Raw genomic sequence first — 22249 nt, 5'->3', positions numbered from 1 at the left:
CATAAAAGTCTATACGTGGGACAAAGACAATACAGTAACCAACAAAGCAAGTGAAGGTTTGCTTTACCTGTGTGTGTGCGATTGTGTCTTTCTAACTGGCTGGGTTTGGAAAAGGCTTTGTCACAGTTAGGGCATTTGAACACTTTGGGCTTCTGAGAGTTCACTTTGGGTCCCTTCTTATGGACATACTCATGCTCCTGAAAGAGAGATTTGCAAAGGTTTTTAAAAGTTACAAAATCCTAAAGGATCAAAATAAAATGTCAAATCCCATTCATCTGACAATTAATATCGAAGTACAACTTCTCTGACTTGCTGTTGATTAACAGAAAATAATTGAATGAATGGGAAACAGTGATATCCAGGGACAACTCAATTTAACAACTCAATTATTCATTAGATTAGATTAACAAACAATAACAGACCCTCACACAACAACTATACTGGGTACCAGGATGTATGTGAAAGACCCCCAGGCCCCTCAGCCAGACCATATAAACTTTATGACCTAAAAGTTTGTAGAGAGAATCCCCCTCCCTCCTACTTAATTCTCTCTAAAACAGACACACATTGCTAAAGGAAATTACTTCTTTCATGTAATTCAGACAGTTTTTCCTATGACCTTCCTATCATGCATATCCCCAGGTCATTGTGTATGATTATGACATTCTTGTATATGGTCTTGTGTATTGTATACGGTTTTATGCATGCTTTTAGATCACTAGTTAATATCACCTCACTTATACCATGTTTGGTATCTATCAATTCGTATTCTGATGATCTAAATGAGAGAGTATATTATATGTTGACACATATGCAACATATTAATGTTCTAAGAATCTTTAATAGTTTATATATCAACATCCAGCCCAGTTACATAGGCTAAATACCACGCTTGGAGAGAAAGAGTCGTAAACCTTTCCTACAAAATTTCAAGACACCATTGGCTCTTTCATGCAAGTATCATACATTTAACTAAACTAATCAGAGGATTAGAATAAGCTGAAGACCCCTTTATAAAATTGCACTGATAGTTTCACCCAGGTGGTAAACTGACTAATTTTCCATAACTGCATTCTCTGTTTTCTCTAACGGTTTCGTTCATCAGTTTATACTCTGCCCCGGTATGAGTGATGGTGTGTTTGTTTGGATTCATTATATTGTTAGTGTTAAGTTAATAACATGCATCTAAGCACAATTGTGATGTTTTAAGCAGATTTCTCAGTTATTTTGGTGGATTACCTGCTTTAAATCAACTGATATCACGCATATCAAAGATCTGTAAAGTCTCATGCATGTGCTTTTATTTTAAAACTGCATATAAAATGCAAAGTATAGTATTTTTGGAGTTACATCAAGACAGATGTGCTAATATTTCATTTGAAGCGTAGTCACATCACAAACATCCATCAGTGATCATGTCCCAAAATAGTTTTGACCCCTGTATTTAGCACTGACCCCTTGTCATCAGATTAACAGAAACATACCACTTCTGTAGGGTTTCAGTGACTGAATCAAAACATTTTTGGATCCCATTTACAGCTGTATTTAGCACTGACCATTTGTAATCAGATCAACACAGGTTGCACTTAAATCAAAATGATAATTATTCAGAAACGTAAATCAAATTAGAAAGTGCATGTACAGTGCCTTGTGAAAGTATTCATGAAGTCAATTTTTTTTTTCATTTTTTGTTATGTTGCTGCCTTATGTTAAACTATTTAAAACTTATTTTCAATCACATCAATCAACACTCCACAAAACATAATGACAAAGCAAAAACAGAACTGTCAAACCTTCATTAATTTATTAGTGTTGGGCAACGATTATTCAAAAAAAAAGACCCGATTAATCGATTAATCGCATGATTGTCTGCAATTAATTGCAATTAATCACACTGTTATGCATAAAATAATGCATTCAAAAGTAAACGTCCTATTTCCCATTTATGAAGTCATGATTACGAGCTCGTTTCATTGCTTTCTGTTAAAAATAACAGTGGACAGTGGTTTGTGAATGTTGATGCTTAGCCTAAATAATTTGATTGGGAGCATCCTTCCCTGTAACCCATGATTTGTCTGTACCTTTACAGTCTTTTTGGTAGGATGCAACAAGCTTTGCACATCAACATTTGGCAATTATCCTCCATTCTTGTCCTCACCTCTTCACCTCTCAAGCTCTGTCAGGTTGGATGGGGGCAGACACACATTTTCAGGTTTCACCAGAAACGTTTGATTGGGTTCAAGCACAGGCTGTGGCTGGACACTCAAGGACAGTCACGGAGTTGTCTATAAGCCATGCTTACTCTGTGTTCAGGGTCCTTGTCCTGTTGGAAGGTGAACCTTCTACCCATTCCGTGCTTCTGAATGCTCTGGACTGGGTTTTCATCATTAAGGCTATATCAATATTTTGGTGCAATGAGCTTTTCTTCTACCTCAGTCGCTGCCACTGAAAAATAGCCCCTCAGCACGAGGCTGCTACCAGCACACTTTACTATTGAGATGGTACTCTGCAGGTGGTTTCCTTCAAACATGATGCTTGGTTTGAGGTTCATCAGACCAGAGAATCTTGTTTTGCACAATCTGAGAGTTCTTTAGGTGCTTTGTTGCAAATTCCAAGCGTGTTTTCATGCGTCTTTACTGAGGAGAGGATTGAGATTGGCCACATAGACACAAAGACTGGATCGGTGGAGTGTTGAGGTGATTTTTGTCATTCTGTAGGTTTCTTCAATCTCCATATATGATCATGAGCTCAACTAGAGTCTCCATCAGGTTCTTTGTCACAACTCCAAAGCTCTTCTCCTTCGATTGCTCAGTTTGGCCAGGAGTCCATGTTGTTTCAAACTTCTTCCACTAAGAGTAATGGAGACTACATGCTTCTTCCAACCTTCAGTGCAGCAGAATGTTTTTCTGAACACTTTCCCAAATGTGTGGTTTGATGCAATCCTGTTTTTGAGCTGTACAGGCAGCTCTTTTGACCTCAGGGCTTGTTTTTTGCTTCGATACACATTTTTTCAGCTGTTAGAACTTTTATTGAGAGGTATGTGCCGTTCCAAATCATATCCAGTCAACTGAATTTGCCACAGGTTAACTTCACTCGAAGTGTCGTAATATCTACAAGCGACATGAATAATCCTGAGCTAATTTCAACTGTTCCAGATAAGGGTGTTACTCAATGGAATCATTGAAGGTTTTTTTTTATTTTTTTTTAACAACTTTGCAGAGATGTAAAAACAAGTTTGTTTTTGCTTTGCCATCATGGTGCATGGAGTGTAGATTGATGTGGGGAAAAAAAGTAATTTAAAAGTATTTTTAGGTAGCAACATAAAAAAATGTGAAAAGAATCTAAATGTACTTACTATGTACTGTTGGTCACCATGACTTTCTGTTTCATTGGACTGTATTTCTCAGGTGACACAAGTCCAAAGTTTCTATTGTCTATCTATGGGAAAGACCTGAGAATCCAGTAATGATGTGCAGGTTGATGAGCAACTAAAATATCAACTATGAGCTGAACGTACCAGAAAATGGCTATTATATAAAAGCTCAAAATGACCATTTCCTTCATTCAGGTTAATAATTAAAATGTGGAAATGGAGATATTGATGACTGGTCTGGAAGAGCTACTGCATGACTATAGTGGCCCGGCAATAAGGATGACTGGCCCAAGAATTTTCAACAGTCATAGTATAAACTGCAGTTGTTGGTCTTGATGCTTTCCAGTGAACATGTTGTGAACTGTTTGGCAGCACAGAGTAGAGCGACTCAACACTGCAAAGATGTGTACTATGAGGAAGATACCTTGAGATGTGTGGCTCGTTTGAAAGCTTTATTGCAGACACGGCATACGTGGCAGCGGTCCTTTCCATGAACCTGTCTGCAGTGTCTTCGGAGAGCATTGGCTGTCAGCAGCACCTGAGTACAGTAGTAACACTGGTGCTTCTGCTGTGTCTCTGCTTCCTTCTCCTCCGTCTGGTTATCTATGATCTGTGTGCAGAAATTAATAAATGACAGTCTCACAAAAAAACAGCTGAGAAATGTGGACATCAGCTTCACTTGAATAAACATTTTACAACATATTTTTTGATGATTTTAAAACCCATGAATGACATTCTGATATTTCATATTTCAAAAGTTTTTATTTTATTTAGCTCTTTTCACAAAAAGAAAACTTTGCTTTAAATCACTTTTAGAGACTGGATTATTATATTGTGATTACTGAAAGAAAATAAAAAAAATTTCAGGTTGTAAAGAGACTTGAGTCCAGCTTTCTAGTGCAAGAAATCACCCACTGAGAATGCGGGAAAATGTTGACGATTCATCGCAACTGAGCAGGGATTCCAAAAATATGACTGAGTTAATTCTCTGATGGAGAATAATAACATGGCAAGTGCTCTTGATAATCTGTTAAAAGCTTTTATCAGTCGTGTGCATTTACCTGTGTGTTCAGGTTGAGAGAAACCGTATCCAGTATCTGTGTGTCCGCTAGAGTCAGAGTCACGCTGCCATCGCTGACCATGCTCGCTGTCGACATTACCAGGCTCTGAGCGGACATGCTTGTCTGGGACAGGGAGGTGATGGGTGCCAGTGCATTGACTGATGGGGAGATTAAGAGACACAACCAAACAATAGGATCAACATTATAAACATCATAACTGAGAACTGTCCTCAATTCAGTTCACCCAGGTTTCTCCTTTGGACAGTTTTCAGCTCAACTCATGTCATGGTGGAGAAAATCTTGCTTTTACCACTTTCATAGTGTATGATTGAAGAAAACATCTACATCTTTTATTTAACTGTGACAGAAAAGAAATAAAAAGCTGTCTGATTTGTTTAACAAATGTATTTAAGGGGTGAGGGAGGCCTTTAACTTCCCACTTGGGGTAAAAACTCACCAGCATATGGCAAAATACCCTCAGTAGTGTCTATCAGTCTTTTTTTATTTATAATTTCTGAATTAATACTTGTTCAAAATAACCACCTTAGCACAGTTTGTCCTTTATTCTGTTTAGAAAAATTAAAAAAAATAATTTGTTCAACCATTATTTTAAATGAATGTAATTAAAATACAGATTCTGAAAGGTTCTTACACTGATTCAATGTGACCCTGGAGCACAAAACCTTAAGTCACTGGGGTAAATTATTTGCAATAGCCAAAAAAACATTGTGGGTCTTTTTTCAAAAATCATTAGGATATTAAGTAAAGATCATGTTATTTAGTAAATTCCCTACAGTAAATATATCAAAACGTAATTTTTGATTAGTAATATGCATTGCTAAGAATTCATTTGGACAACTTTAAAGTCGATTTTCTCAGTATTTCGATTTTTTTTGCACCCTCAGAATCCAGATTTACAAATAGTTGTATCTCGGTCAAATATCTGATCCTAATAAACCATACGTCAATGGAAAGCTTATTTATTCATCTTTCAGATAATCTATAAATCTCAATTTCGAAAAAATTGACACTTAAGGCTGGTTTTGTGGTCCAGGGCCAAAAATGACGTCCCCAAATGATTTAATTTGGCTTTAGAATAGTAATGATACCTATATTTTATGATATGAGGAAAATAATATGCTTAAATGGTCACATTATTAATAACGTGATCATCTCTAGGATAGACACCCACCTTAATAAATGAAATTGACTCTTTTAATCTATCTATGTCACGTCAACAAATGGAAAACTCAGTCACCTATTTACTATAATGACAAATTGTGCATTTCTACATTCAAAGTCAAAAACATAAAATTTTAGAAAAGTGCTGAAATGACTTTTTCTGCCATCTAGTGGTTTAGAGAAAAATCAAATCAAATGCACCTTTTGCAACCTTTAGCTCTTCTGTACCATAAACAGTAAACGTCCACAAACACATTACTCTACATCAGGGGTCTTCCACTAAAATAGCTTGAGGTCCAGTTATGAAGGTCTAAAAACATGAATGGATGGTTTTTGCCAGACCACGATTCGGACTGGAGTCTACATGATGTCAGATCCTCAAAACTATTCTTTTTTTATTATTATTATTCAGCTCTCACCAGTCATAGCTGAGGAAGGAGGACTCTGAGGAAGTAGCTGCTCATTGCTTAGCGTCAGACTGTTGCTGCCTGGAGCCAGTCTGATCTCAGTGTTCATATTTGAAGTAGAGGTGGGACAGTGCTGGGGTAACAGGTCCTGACCTTCAAACACAGTCAGAGAACAGATAAATGAACAGATTAGTGTTTGGCTATTCAAAAACACCAGAAGAAAAAATGGAGCAATATTCTTTTTACTCCTTAGAATTCCACCCAAAGTATATCAGGGCCTTTAGAATCCCAACTTGAGAAACAAACAATCAAATGAAGTTAGTTTGAACAGAATCCGTATTTGAGTTTGATCTTAACTGGACACTATTTGAATAATTACTGCAAATTTCAGAATGCAGAGAAAGTCCAGCAAACTTTCACGATAGCTTGTAGTTTACATCAATTAATTAATCCACACAGATGAACGAGAAGAAATCTGTTTCTCTGATATTTCTTTCTCTCTTGTCTCGTGTGTATGCACTACGAACATATTCTTGCATATTTCTAAACTTGGTCTGCTGGGGGAAGGCTAATTAAATGTGTTAATTTGGCACACAACTGGCATCCCAAAATCATAATAAAACACGTCGAAATAATGAGAAGCAGCAGTGAAGATGTCTCTTAAGCTAAGCGAGGGTGAAGAGGGATACAAACAGACTCTTTCAGCATCTCCATCACCTGTTATATTTCTAGAGAAGTCTTTTATATACTGGTATTATCTGATATGTTTATACATATGTAATGTTATTTTAATTAATATTATTCCCTATAAATGGTATTACTATATATATATATATATATATATATATATATATATATATATATATATATATATATATATATATAATTTTTCAGTGCCAGGACCTGACCTTGAATATAGTTTATTTCATGTTTTGCAACATAAAGGTTTACATTCAAATTGTTACATGAAATTAAATGAACAAATTTAAGTAGTCAATAATGATTAAAAGATAAACATTATAACATATATATTATAAATGTAACTTATTCACGTGATGGCAAAACAGCAACCATTACTCTTTCAGAAATTATTCTATTATGCTTATTTGGTGCTCAATTACTATCAACCATTATTATTGATCCTCAATTATTAATAATGGTTTTTATTATGGTCTTTCCTGCTTACTATTTTTTGTGGAAATCATCCTTTTTCAGAAATTTGTAATGAATACAAAGTTCAAAAGAACAGCATTTATTTGAAATGGAATTTTTTTGTATCATTGTAAATGTCTCGACCGTCACTTTTGAATGTCAGCATATTAGAATGATTTCTGAAGATCATGTCACACTGAAGACTGGAGTAATGATGCTGAAAATACAGCTTTAGATCGCAGTAATAAATTACATCATTTTGTAATTTTATATTAATTTTTTTTGTAACAATATTTGTGTTTTTACTGTATTTTTCTAAATCTATAGATTTACTGTATAAATCTATGCCGAGAATGCAATAATTTTGACCGAGAGGTCAACTCCATAAAAAACTGTCGTCATCTTTGGAGCATTTTTACAACTTCAAAAAGTATCTTCCTAAAAAACAACTCATTTATGATTTAGCACACAACTGCATCAAAATTGCAAGTGGAAAAAATGATGTCACCTTTGGGGTTTGTTTAACCTGAGCAGTAGAATCAACAGAAAGTTAAGCAGTGTGTGTTGTGTGTGTGTGTGTTTGTACCTGCTATAGTGAGTGTGATCTCCCGTGTACTGGTGGCAGGTGTGGACCTAGCAGCACTGGTCTGTACTAAAGCTTGTGTCAGACTGGAATTATTAATAGTCAGAGTGATTTCTGGAGCACTGTTGCCACCGCTTACAAGACCTGCAGCATTAGACACCTGCGACAGCTCCTGAGAACCTGACAAGACAAACATATTAATACAGGACTCAGGTTACATCTGGACAAAGAACTCAAAATATTCCCTTCAACAAAATGACCCTGGTTTGTGACTCTGGAGCACAAAACCTTAAGCCCGGAGAGGTATATTTGTAGCAATAGTCAAAAATACATTGTATGGGTCAAAATGATTGATTTTTATTTTATGCCAAAAATTAGGATATTAAGTTAAGATCATGTTCCACGAAGATATTTTGGAAATATTAACAACTGACAACAATAATAATAATAACTGATAGTAATATAATAACTGTAAATATATATTTTAAAAATCATTTTTGATTAGTAATATCCATTGCTAAGAACTTCATTTGGACAACTTTAAAGGCGATTTTCTCAGTATTTTGATGTTTTTGCACCCTCACATTCCAGATATTAAAATAGTTGAATCTCGACCAAATATTGTCCTCCTTACAAACCATACATCAATGGAAAGTTATTTCTTCAGCTTTCAGATGATGTATAAATCTCAATTGAAAAACATTGACCCTTATGACTGGTTTTGTGGTCCAGGGTCACATTTAACAATTGATGTTTAACATTTATCAGCATTTAAGTTGTAGAGTCAGAGTCAGCTCTCAGGTTGCTGCTTTAGCACCCAAAATAAGCCTCATTTTTAGGTGAACCCTTTAAAACCAACTTTTTTGTTTTGTGAAAATAAAGATATGCACATGAATGTAAATTCATAATGCTATAAAAAAAATACAAGAGGGAAATGAAAGTTGAAAATATCTGTCACCATCTCAGTTATGTCAACCCGCATTAAACTCATGGGTTATGAAACATTGGCTTGCCTTGCATTGGCCACATGATGAGTTTTAAGTTATTTTACTGTAAAGTGTCCTTTTGATTGTTTGAGAATTCCCAAATATAGTTAATGTTGAATTTTTTTCTTATTTATTACAATGAGATGTAAACTAATAATTAACATATTTCATTTACTTTAATAATATCATTAAAACACTAAAATAGGCATAATTTCCTTAAGGATAAATAAATAATTTTTTTTGTATGTGAAATATGACCTGGGCATGGCTGAGAGAGAAACCTCATGTAAAAGAGAAGGGACAATGAAAACAAAAACAAAAGAAGAGACACACTGGCATTCTCCTGCTCGTTTGTCAGGTTACTGATGGTGACGCTGGCCGAGGCAGGTGGAGGCTGCAGCGAGAGGCCGCTCAGAGGGTGAAGGACTACATTAGCAGGAACCGACGCATCTCCAGCAGTCATGAGGTGAGCTGTTGTGTGCGGCGTCAGACCGGAGTCAGTCGTCAGAGAGTGAGACAGCAAACTGCCGTGCTGCAGAATACTAGGGTCGATCTAAACAGAGACAAACACACATTGCTGCATCATCGGGCTCGTCACTAACTAACTAACTAACTAACTAAAAGTAACTAATCTGAGTCTCTGTTACCTGCAAAGTGATGTTGTTGATGTTGCTGGGGTCTATCCCAGAGATCTGCACATTTGGACACACCAGGTTTGTAGGTGTGAGCTGCAAATGAATGCCTTCAAGTGTAGCGAGACCCTCTGACAAAGACACAGTCAGGTCCCCACCAGCTGGGCCAGGATGGGCAGAGAGAGAGAGAGAGAGAGAGAGAGAGAGAGAGAGAGACAGAGAGAGAGAGAGAGAGAGAGAGAGAGAGAGAGAGAGAGAGAGAGAGAGACAGAGAGAGAGAGAGAGAGAGAGAGAGAGAGAGAGAGAGAGAGAGAGAGAGAGAGAGAGGGAGAGAGAGATGGAGAGAAAACTTAGTTCATCCAAACCTACAAGACCTTCATTCATCTTTGGAACACAAACAAAGATTATTTTTTCAATTATCTCATCATTTTCATTGATCGAATCAAAGTCTTTAAATGGATGGACAAAGACAATGAGATTATACTAAAAATATCTTTATTTGTGTCCTTGTGTCCTGAAGATGAACACTGAGCCGAGCCAGATAACAAACGAGTTCATCTTCAGTTCTCTCTTTACAGCAGTTCAGTCAGTGTACTGTTTGAGTAAATTAATTACTCCGGGATATTGGTTTGTTTGAACTCAGAGGGAATGTCAGCCAAATTTAAAAAGTTAACATCTTATGTCATTTGTGGATTAATGCGTATTGGAGACGCAAACCGTTTCAAACGATTCAGTTCGATTTGGTGAACTGAATGATTCTTTCGCGAACCAGATATCCAGACTGCTTTGTTTTGAACTCTCTCTCACACAGACACGGAAGAGAAGACAATGCTGCATAAAGTCGTAGTTTTTGCTATTTTTGGACCAAAATGTATTTTCGATGCTTCAAAATATTCTAACTGACCCTCTGATGTCACATGGACTACTTTTATGATGTTTTTCTTACCTTTCTGGACATGGACAGTTTACCGTACACACAGTTTCAATGGAGGGACTGAGAGCTCTCGGACTAAATCTAAAATATCTTAAACTGTGTTCTGAAGATAAACGGAGGTCTCATGGGTTTGAAACGACATGAGGGGGAGTTATTAATGACATCATTTTAATTTTTCTGTGAACTATCCCTTTAAGATGAATGATGCTAGAATTGTAATTTTTGGGTGAAATATACCATTAAGGCTTGAGCTTTTAGAATAACAACTAGCCTCACTGTTACACCTATTTGAAGATCATTAAGGCTGCATTTAGCATTTTCATCATTTTTAACCCTAAAAGAAATGAATTAAAGTTTATAAAAATATTTTTCAAATAAATAATGTTTACTGACATAAGACTTAAGTCCTATCATGGGTCTAAAAGAAGGATTTCAAACCTTTCCTGTCGCCCCTAAAACACTACACATTTTGGATGTCTCCTTTATTTAATATAGCTAAAATAACTGAATGAACCACTTTGTTGAGTACTCCATGACTGGTTGTAACTAATAACAGAGACATTTGAAAAGATGCACCACAACATGATTTTCCAAATGCATGGTAATAATAAATCTTCAAATTCAATTGTGATGCAGTGCTTATGTCTCTCGATGCATTGTTTGAGCCCAGTTCTGAATCTGGAGCTGTTCATTCACACATTATGTGAGACAGAAATGGTTATATGATGTACTAAATGACATAGGTTTGATGATGATGTTATGATGTAAGTGATATGTCAGGGTAGGTTGATTTACAACAACCTTGTTATAAACTAATAAGAAATACATTTGACTTGATTTTGGCTAGCGGTGTGAATGAACATATGATGTTTGTACAGTTTGTCATTACCTGACACAGTAGCAGGCAGTATAGCTTGCCCTACCAGCCCTTGCTGCAGCAGACTGGGGTCATATTGGCCTGCGAGCACTGAGTTTCCTGGGATGTAGATGCTAGGATCTGTTGTGGCAGTCTGTAATAGTCCTACAGAAGGCTGAGTGTCCACAGCTGAGGAGGGATGCTGAGTCTGAGAAACACTTTGGACTTCTCGTCTTCCTGAGCTTTGTGGCTCAGTGCTGGAGCTCCGCTTGGCCTTCCGGTCCGAGGGCCGGATGTGACCCTGGATGTGGGTCTTGCGGTGACCAGATGTCCGGAAGCGGAGATCACAGTGAGGGCACTTAAAGGGTTTGGAGCCAGTGTGTAAACGCATATGGACCTTGAGACTGCCCTTCGTGGAGAAGGATGTGTTGCACATGTGACAGTTGAACAGCTTCTGCCCTGCACAGAAACATGCACATGAACCTTTTAGAGCCTTCAATACAAGAAGGATGTTGGTGGCTTTAAACATCAATGAGTCAGATCAAAACACAACACACACACACACACACACACACACACACACACACACACACACACATTATTGTAGCAAAATATGAAATACATGAGAACTTATGAAATCATCCAAGTAGAACAGAATGTTTTTGAGTTTCTCTGTCAAAATGTTGAAATTATGTTTTTGGTTGTTAGTTTTCTGGATTTCAAGGCACATCACCACTTAGGCTGTGCATTATTTTCTAATAAAACAATGGTCCGTCTTTAATTATTTCTTATATGAAGCTATTTGCACCTCAGTTTGCAAAGTCATTTAAAGTATTCCTAGAACAAAAAAACTGTTTCAGTGCCAATAATTTTATAATAAAAGTACACGTATTTCTAATAAAAATGTAAGTAAAATTTCAATAAAATATATCCCTAACAATATAAGAGGAATTTCATATAATTGATATATTTTTAGTCTCTGATAAGCTACAATAGAGGGTTTCTCTTTTTACATGAATCTTTTGGGGGGGGGTTCATAGTGTTGACTTTTGGTAAAATGCATGGTATTCAAAGTGGGCAAAAAACTAACAAACAAACAAAAACAAAAAACCTTCCCAGCATTTTATATATATATAAAAAAGGACTAGGTAGTATCTTCCCTCATTTGAAGTCTTTTAAGTTTTTTTTGTGCAGTTTTATCATCCACCAGGTAAAAATACACTAAGGAAAGTAATCACATATGTAAAAAATGACTTTAAGTTGATAAAGTAAATAAAAAATAAAAAATAAAAACCAGAAAATACTATTCAGTTTACTTTGTAATTATTTGTGCCATTTATCTGAAAGTGAACTGTTTCCAACTCGTACACCATTTTTTTTTTTTCAGTGTATTATTTATGTAAAACAACCAGTATGGGACAAGTTAAATGCTGGAGTTTAAAACTTAGGGTTAGTGATTTGTACAAAACACCCAACACCAAATAGTAGTAATAATTGACTCCACTACAAAATATAAACACAAACACATGATTTACACAGAACTATATTCCTATATACATCTCACCTGAGTGCGTCTTAATATGGCAGTCCAGTGTGGATTTTACTGTGAAAGACTTCCCACACTCATCACACTTGTATGGTTTCTCGCCTGTATGTATCCGGATGTGTCTGAAAAATGAAAGAAAACGTACACTCAGGCAAGCAATGCTAAGTTCTTTCCCATGAGTTGAATCCCTGATGATGTGAATAATGGTTGGCAATTATGACCCTATTCATAAATAGCTGCTCCAGTCTCATATATCGCCTTCATTTCTCTTAAACATCTCATGTCATTGTCCAGAATTGTCGATCCTTGCTCTTTAGATGCAGGTAAAAAAGCTATCACTATTCTGTTCTGTACTGCGTTTATAAACCATACTGACCGATTTTTAAACCGCTACCTCATTTTAGCAAATCAGAGTTTCCATACTAACAGATTCATAAAACTGCACCAAAAATCTTGCAATCTGTATGTTCGATTTGCAATCCTCACGTACCACAAATTGGAAGCCACTTATCTCATTCTAGAAATCTTAACCACTGATTCAAAGCATAAAAATAAACTCATGTATAAATTATAAAAAAACAAAATAAAACAAAACAAAGTCCAATTATTCATAGATAAATTACAACTACTTACAATGCACAGACATTGTAGATACCATATGTGATATGGTTACTGTGAATGCATTGGCTGACGTTTATTTCCTGTTACTTTCATTGGCCTTTATCTCTCACACATTTATTCATTTAGCAATCAGAAAGCAGTTCTGTCATTTACCCACTCTCAAGTTATTTTAAGACCTGAATGAGTTTATTTCATCCGCTGAACATACCTGTTATTTTGAAGAAAGTGGGTAACCAAACAGTTGCTGGTCCTCAGTGACTACCATAGTATTTTTTAACATTTAAAGTTAATAGGGACCAGCAACTGTTTGGTTTTTCCACATTTTCCAAAATATCTTTTGTGTTCTGTACAAGAAATAATTTAAAGTTTGGGACAACATGAGAGTAAAATAATGACAGAATTTAAAGTGTTTGGGTGAACTATTCCTTTAATGACAAACTGCAGCATGTTTAGTAAAATGAGTCTGCTGTCGCGTTAAGAGCTGCACGCATTTAATATACAGGCATGTTTTTCCCTCAACCGTTTACTTTCTCTTTAGACATAACCAACTTCATGTGTAAACCTTGTGTGTTTTTGACAATCAGACGTGAAAGATAACTAGTAATCAGGCGATGTTTAACAGGCTTTTTAGTGTGCGCTTTAGGTGTACGTGCTCAGAAAAAGCGCATGGCAGAACAGCACGCAAATTAAATATTTAACTGGCAACACACATAATAATGAAGTTCTTGCAAATTGCGTATTCTCTGTAGATTTTGTTTATTTCACCAATGGCACAAAAGCCGAAGTGGGTCCAGACTTTGCAGTCCACCATCCCATTAAAAACCTCTTTTTCTTAGGCTAGTTAACTTATGTTCACATTTCCCTCATTCACGTGTTGAGCGCCACCTCGGGGAGCCATGAGGTAGTGATGCTGGAAGCAAGGAAAACTATTTAGCTCCTTATTACATTAATTAAATATAGATTTTTGGCTCCAGCATATCGATTTTCGCATTGCATGGAGAAGGACAATGATATATCGCCCTATCTATATTTTGTCCCACCCCTATTGAGCAGATCTCTTCTCAAAGCAACTTGAGCACAAAACAAAACATAATTCTCCCTTTCACTAATGAAAAACATAAGTCAAACACATTTTATCAGTAATCCCCATTCAGTTCCAATGAAACTTTTTGTTCCCACACTTTTACAGGCTATTAGTTAAACTCTACATTAAACGTTTTTTGTGTTCATCGGTTTGACATGTTTTCATTTCACACATGTCCAAGCCACATCCTAGAAGCCAGTCACTGCCACAGATGCACCAACCTTTCGGTTTATTCTGTAACATCATGGTTATGAGTAATGTGTGACATCATAACCATGAGAATTTCTAAACCAACCATATAAGCAGTTTAGATCAGCTGATAACACAGTTGACAAGACAAAACACAAAATTTGTTTTATTTTTTTTATATTCTATGCATCAATGTCTAAGACATCTCACAATTAATATTAGCTTAAACGATAACATGTAACATATAAGATGATTACCTCACTAGGTCACTGGGCTTCTTGAAGCTCTTTGGGCAGAATTGGCAACGGTTTGCAAACTTTGGCTCTATGTTGAGCTCAACACATTTGTCTTTGACTTCGCTGATTCGATCTCGTTCAGCAGCTGTCTGAGCAAGAACCTTCTCTGAAAGAGATGCTTCATCCCCGGGGTCTCTCTTCGCCAGCTCTGCTGTCTGCTCTTCAGTTAATGTGATGATACCACTGCGGTTTCTTTTCATCCCTGAGCGGTCGGACTCATCATCCTCCTCACCTTCATCAGTTTCCAGAACTATGGACATCAACTATATGTTAACACCAGCAACGTTTTAAGATGATTTCACATTACTAACCTGGCTGTGTAAAGTTCCATTTAATTGTACAACTTGCAATGCAACCATAAACCCAAAAATGACTGTAAAAATTATATGAAGGGGTTATGACTTGAACTCTGAGGTTCACTTGCAAGGTTTTCACATGCAAATTTAGAAATGTTCTATTCTGATTTAATCCCTATGATTTAAGCACTGTTTAAAAGGGATGTGTCTCTTTGTTGGGTGCGTCTGTTGCATGCACAAATTCATTGCAACTCGATATCTGCACTGTCACAAGCGCTTTCATAACAGCAGAAATTGATAGTTTATTCAGAAATTGTTGCTTCAGTTTGTCAGTACCTTTGGGACCGACAGCATGCAGGAGTTTCAAGTGTTTCCTGCGCAGCATGACGGTGCGGAAGCTTTCATCGCAGACTGTGCACTTGAAGGGCTTTGTGTTCAAGTGGATGACCATGTGTCGGTTCAGACTGCCGTTAGTGGTGAAGCAGGTGTCACAAATGTTACACTTATAAGCCTTCACTCCTGAGAAAGCAGAAGAACAGCCACAGAGGCAACATTTATATGACCAGGCCAGGGTTTCAGAATGTATGATGAAATAGTTTTTTGGTAACACTTTACAATAAGGTCCCATTAACTAACATTAACTAACAATGACCAGTACGTTTGTTACAGTATTTATTCATGTTTCAGTAAAAAAAAAAAAGAAAAAAAGAAAAAGGTGACTTTATTTTAAGGTGTCCTTGTTACACATACTTAGTATTATAATAACATGCAAGTAACCCTAAGACAAACCCTAATCCTAACCCTAACCATATAGCAAGTACATAATGTTACTCAGTACTTAAATGTATAATTACACTGTAAAAAGGACACCTTAGAATAAAGTGTAACCAAAATATAACTATTCTCATTAGCTCAAGTCCATGAATTAATATTAAGAGATACGGTTTTAGATTTGAATGAAATGTTCAAATGAACATGGACTAAGATTAACAAATGCTTTAGAAGTATTTTTCACTGTTAGTTCGTGTCACCTGTGTGTGTGTTCAGGTGTGATTTGAGCACTCCAGCGGACACAAAGCTCCTCCCACAGAGGTTACAGCGATAAGGTTTCTCTCCAGTGTGAGAGCGCACATGCTGCTTTAGGTGACTGGACTTTTTAAAGCTCTTATCGCACATACTGCACCTAGGAAACAAAACACAAATTACTGCACAAACTGAACAAAATATATGCAGCAGACTGTAGTACAACCACTTTTTGCACATAAAAGGATTTCTGGCTTATTGGGACAAGTGAAGCACAAATCTTTGTTTACAAAGAAAATAATAGGATTTGTGCAAAATTAGCAAAATATGTTTTCTCGTGAATAGTAAACAAGACAGTCATTCTGACATTTGGTGTGTGCTTGGCTATTTAAGTGCAATAAACTGTGAAAAAGAACTCAATTCAGTACTCACGCTCTGTGACAGACTTTATGTGAGCGTGTTTAAGATGTGTGTCAGACTGTGAGCGGGTACTGCATCATGTTTTTGTAAGCCGCTTATTAACTTTTTTATTAAACATCAAGTGCATCGAACACTGCATTTTCATATTCATGCACGTTTCTTTATAGCACAGAAATACTTACATATTGCAATACAGCTAAATATATTTACAGAAATTGCAAAAGAATAACTACTGTACACTAGGAGTTTATAAGAAAAAAATAGTTGTTTGCCTTTACAGATTTATTGCTTTTTTTATCATTTATCGACAATTTATTAGTGACAGGGCTTTATTTTGTCAAATGGTATAAAGACACGTTCATTATATTCAAGACATATTCATGTTTAAGGTATGTTAACTTACTGATAGACTCTCTTGTTGATTTCATCCTCATCCTGGAAGTCTTGCGTCTGGATAGACAGCTGTAGCTCTCCTTGACTCGCTTCCTGCAATAAACCACTCGTCTACACACACACACACGCACAGACACACACACAAACAATTAACATAACAATTTAATCTCACTTTAATTCCATGTATGTTTTCTGTATGACTCTGTGCTGTGGTGGTACAATGGTAAATGGATGCGTCAAGATATATTTTATTTATGGTGTGCTAATACTATGGAACATTTACATTTAGCAGATGCTTTTATCCAAAGCGATACAATACAATATAACAGAGGAGCAGTGCGTCATCACAGAGCCAATAATAATCAATGCCAGGTTTCTTGAAAAGCTCTCTGACTATTATGTTTTTTGGGGTGGTGTGTTTGTACCTCGGAGTGTGTTACGTGCAGTATGTTGGGAGGGTGGTAGCTGGCGGTCAAGGCTTGTGACTCCAGTGTGCTCGAGTCCTGAAGCTGCTGTACTGAAGAGAAATGTGCCTGCTGAGTAAATCCCTCAGATATGGTGAAACCTGCAACAGAGCACACATATATTTTATACTAATCATTATATTAACTCACATAAGTTTAGCATGGATATATTTTAATGTGCTTAAGAATTTCACTCTCCATCTTTAAAGCACACTATTCCTATTAGTATCAATAAATGCACAATGTATCTGGTGCAGCGTATTTGATTCACCATAATACAGTATCTAGGCACATAACTCACCATCACTTGGCTGAGACCCCCCCCCCACAAGCACACAACTAACTAATGATTTATTTTATTCACCATGCACAACACAGAGCGATGCACACAGAGATGTGCTGTTTAAATGTCAACATCATAAAGGTCTAAAGAATTGAAGTGCGTCTAATAATACACAAGCTTTTTGTGGCTGTTTTAATCAAACCATTACATTTGTGGCCAGTTACATAAAGTTGAAAAACAAAACCAAACAAATCCAGAGTTTATGATTAACACTGAAACGTGTGAACTGCCAATCACGCAAAACAATTTTTTGCAAGAGACTATGTACAATTCAGGAAGTTAATGTTTTATTAAGGCAAGAAGAAACACCGCTGCATCCATTAATATTTAGTTTATATGTAGAGTTATGTTTCAGTCTTCATACATAAATGACTAAAACAAAAAGGTGGAGGCAGAACAATCTTCGTTGTAATGTTACTCAATGAGCTGCCTGCAAATTTAGTCCCAAACAAGTATATTTACAGAAGGTTGTACAGATGTTACCTTGCGTCATAGCCGGCTGTTCAAAGGTGGACTGAGGCAGCGCGGGTGCCTCAAACTGTCCCATGTGAGCATGCTGCGCACTCACAAACGATTCTGTGGAAAAACACAATTTTCATATTAGATTAAATCGTTTTTTTAGACATCAATCCCATTTTTTAATTTAAATAAAGTAATGATTTTATGTGAACAATCCAGTGGCATGCTGTGGTGTTTCAGAAATAAGGAGACAAATCCTCAATGTTCTGGATATCAGGACAACACAACACAGGACAAGCAAGTTCTCAAGTCTTTTTATTTTTATTTTTTTAGCAGTAAAACATTTTGAGCTGTGAAATAATACAAATGACACACACACACATCATTTTTAACTAAAGTAAGTTGTGCTGATTTGTATGCGTAAGCTTAACATTGCTATTAAGCTTCTAATATTAAATATAGTAATATTAAGTCCATAAGACATGTTTGCATTGTTTTACATAATTAAATGAGTTGAAATTCATTGTATTTCTTGGTCAGTTTTTATTCTTTTATTGAATGATTTTATTCAATGCTGAATCTATTTTTGTGCAAACGAGAGGCGTAAAGAAATTGTTGTAGAAATCAACATTTGTCTGGGGTCTATATTTCAGCAGTACATCAAATTGTTATTACAAATAGTTTCATGAACCCATAAACCCCTTTTTCTAATCTTAAAATCAACTGCATGCAATAATGCATTAACTACAAACATGAATTTATTTATTTAAATGTTTTGGTCGATGTTGATTTTAATATTTAGGGGATATGATGTGAATTCATATTCTAGTGTGGATTAATCTATACACATCAGCACATTTCACAATGCAAATAATCGTAATAGTAAATGAGATACCAAAGGGTATTATTTGTTTCTTATACATTTTTAACTGTGAATTATTTTCTCATTCATTTTTGGAGGAGGCATTGCCTGAAACAAACGTGACCTCCAGTCTCACTAGCCTCTCAGTGTCAGTGTCACAGAAAACGATACTGTTAGAGAAACGGTCTCGTGTCCCTCTCACCTGTTTCTTGCAGAGCATCTTCCGCCAGCGCAGTGGGCAGTGTCACCTGTTGGCCGTCTCCCACCACCTCAAGCATGCTCTGGGACCCTGTGCCAACCACGGCTGTGGACGGCTCCATGTCATTTGAGCTCTGCTGCTGTTGCAGCTGTTGTGCCAGCTCATACCTGAGAACAAACACAACAAATACAAAATATGACTATTAACTCGCTGCCTTACAGATATCACAGCATAACACACTTTTTATATCACTCATTGCATGTAAAGGGTGCTGGGAAGGAGCTCAGAGGATTTGGTCTTCATTTATGTCAATCAATCTGAAATATTTGGTCTTATTGCCCAGTAATATTGGATGACACTACACTATGAACTGACATAGAACATAAAAGGATCTTGTAGAAATCCATTGATAAAATATAGTTCATAAAACACAAATCTTAAAAGAGAAAAATTCGAAGATGCTTTGGGTATGACTTTTCAAATTTGTAAAATATGACAAGTTTAACTTAAATCGTACCACACAGTACACAGCTTGTTTGTGTTGATGTGATTTGTGCTGTATTTGCAGCTAAAAACAGATAAACTACTGCTCATATTTATGTGCATATCTTCAGAATGACCTACAATCCCATCCAATAAGAACAGCTTTCCATGATGGACAGGTTTCAGGTGTTTGCTTGCTCATTAAAAGAATAGTTCCCCCAAAAAACTCTACATTTACTCTACCTCAAGTTGTTCCAAACTTGTATGAATTTCTTTCTTTTGATTATGGGTAACCAAATGGTTTCCGGTTCCCAATGACATCCATAGCATTTTTTTTCTTCTTACAGTCAATGGCTACCAGCAACTGTTTGGATAACCACATTTTCCAAAATACCATCTTCTGTGTTCAGCAGAAGAAATTGATAAATTCATACAGGTTTGAAACAACTTGATTTTTTCGTTTTTGGGTGAACTATCCCTTTAATGACCATGAGCCAGACATGACAACTCGCCTGTGTGTTTTCATGTGCTTTCTGCAGTTGGGCGAGGATTTGAAGGTCTTCTGGCAGTAGGGACACATGTAGGGCCGTATGTCGCTGTGGGTAGTCATGTGGCGTCGCAGGCTCCCGCTGGTGGTGAAGGTGGTGTCACACAGCAGGCACTTGAAGGCTTTGAGGCCAGAGTGTGTGCGGATGTGAGCTTTCAGTACGCCGGATGAAGCAAAGCCCTTACTGCACTGCAGGCACTTATACGGCCGCTCACCTGTATGTGACCTGCAAAACACACGAACACACTAGTCATTAAAACACTTAAACTGAACCATTTTAGGTTTTCATTTTTAAGTTCATCTTGTTGTCACTAACTACATCTATTTACTCTCTTTCTAGAGCAGTACTTGGCGAGGTGCGACTGAATGTACAGAATCATGTTTTTGACATTTTGGCAAGCCAGTGTGCAAACAGCATGCCATCAGCAGTTATTGAATCAACATCTGAATCGGCGTGATTGCTTTTTCACATTTTTTCAAGGTAAACAGGGTTTATATGACAAAAGTTCTGATGATTCCCACTTGTTTGTCCTCCACAGGATTCCCCTTTCATTATTTTCGGACTAAATCTGTTTATTTCTAACGGTGCATAATTTGGACCTGATGTGCTGCTTAAGGTGACTTGACTTCTTGTAGGCTTTGCTGCAGTATCCACACTTATACGGACGGTCATTCTCCATGATGTCCAGATACTGCTGCAGTGCGGCCCGTGAGTTCTGGCTCTGCAGGAGCCCTGCAGGGAGAAGGACAACGTGAAAATTAATAAATAAATGAAATGAAAACATTCACATTGGATTAATGATACTTCAGTCACCAGTCAGTGTTTTTTGGTTCACATGGCTATTTTAACAACCATATTAACTTCAGGACTGTTTGGATAGCGGAAAGATTTAAGCTGTGTTATATTATAGAAAATCTAATATATTTCTGAGAATATCTAAATATTCTGAGAATATTCAAAATATTCAGTCTATCTATGGATAACAGTGAATATTCAATCACAATGTGTAAAACATCTTTTTTTTAATTAATCCATTTCAGTTGTCAGTAGCAAACAAAAATAAAAAAAATGTAGAACAAAAAGTGTTAATACAGTCACAAATTAGTTGAAAGAGGCACAGCATTGTTTATATCAGTGTCAGAGAGGGAAAATATTAACTTTAAGAAATACTGTATGCCAAAGATTTGATAACACGGAGACATTCTCTTCAGGGATTTTTGCCTTCCAACATTTCAAGCTTTTTTCCCCTGAGCTGGGTTAATTTCTGACCCTGATTTAGACAGAATATAACTCTATGGAATGTGAGGAACATGTGAGGAACAAGCTCAGGTCCTGTTGTACTGTAAAGGTGCATGGAAACACTTTGCTGATGATCTTTCGTACCCATGTCTGTGATGAGGATTGGCTCCTGGAGAGGTATATCAGGCAAAGGCAGATTGCTCCTGGACACTCTGGTTTTGTGAGTTTTTCGAGGGTATTTGTGTTTTTTATGGTGTATACTCTTAAAGTGTGAAGTGACATGGGTTTTCCTGTGGCCTGATGTACGGAAGAACTTCTCGCAGTGAGGACAAGGGAACGGACGTTGACCTAAGGAGAGGCAGATAAACATGTCGAGTCAATATATATACAAACATATATTTTGCAAATGAAAGACTGCAGATTTACTCCTTCATTTGTTTACACATCTTGATCTGGCACCTGTTGAGGAAGTGTCCCCCATTACCTTACTGTTGCATTTGGGCAATTGTGGAAATTTCAAGACTATCAAAATGTGGAGAAAACCACCATCATTTTCAAAATATTACTGTCATTGTGCATGAAATGGATTTCAGGTGAGAATATAGTTCTTCAAAACTC

The 22249-nt window shown here is 36.6% G+C and overlaps 1 protein-coding gene across 1 annotated transcript in view; it reads right to left on the bottom strand.

The window, feature by feature from the left end:
• znf236 (zinc finger protein 236) overlaps positions 1 to 22249 on the bottom strand; it is a 42910-nt gene that overhangs the window by 1443 nt on the left and 19218 nt on the right. Inside the window, exons 11-29 of the mRNA XM_026228792.1 lie at positions 21776 to 21979; positions 20992 to 21124; positions 20357 to 20617; positions 19365 to 19528; positions 18325 to 18417; positions 17460 to 17599; positions 17045 to 17145; positions 16230 to 16381; positions 15535 to 15717; positions 14864 to 15152; positions 12731 to 12834; positions 11200 to 11625; positions 9392 to 9537; positions 9078 to 9297; positions 7762 to 7938; positions 6036 to 6176; positions 4435 to 4592; positions 3798 to 3983; positions 68 to 197 (exon numbers count right to left, since the gene is read on the bottom strand). Of these exons, the coding sequence (XP_026084577.1) occupies positions 68 to 197; positions 3798 to 3983; positions 4435 to 4592; positions 6036 to 6176; positions 7762 to 7938; positions 9078 to 9297; positions 9392 to 9537; positions 11200 to 11625; positions 12731 to 12834; positions 14864 to 15152; positions 15535 to 15717; positions 16230 to 16381; positions 17045 to 17145; positions 17460 to 17599; positions 18325 to 18417; positions 19365 to 19528; positions 20357 to 20617; positions 20992 to 21124; positions 21776 to 21979 (3408 nt within the window). The remainder of the gene's footprint in view (positions 1 to 67; positions 198 to 3797; positions 3984 to 4434; positions 4593 to 6035; positions 6177 to 7761; positions 7939 to 9077; positions 9298 to 9391; positions 9538 to 11199; positions 11626 to 12730; positions 12835 to 14863; positions 15153 to 15534; positions 15718 to 16229; positions 16382 to 17044; positions 17146 to 17459; positions 17600 to 18324; positions 18418 to 19364; positions 19529 to 20356; positions 20618 to 20991; positions 21125 to 21775; positions 21980 to 22249) is intronic.

This window comes from Carassius auratus, chromosome 41 (genome assembly GCF_003368295.1).
Source record: "Carassius auratus strain Wakin chromosome 41, ASM336829v1, whole genome shotgun sequence".
Lineage (NCBI taxonomy): Eukaryota > Metazoa > Chordata > Actinopteri > Cypriniformes > Cyprinidae > Carassius > Carassius auratus.
The sequence above is the reverse complement of the archived record's forward strand: the minus strand, read 5'-3'. Positions and strand labels throughout refer to the sequence as shown.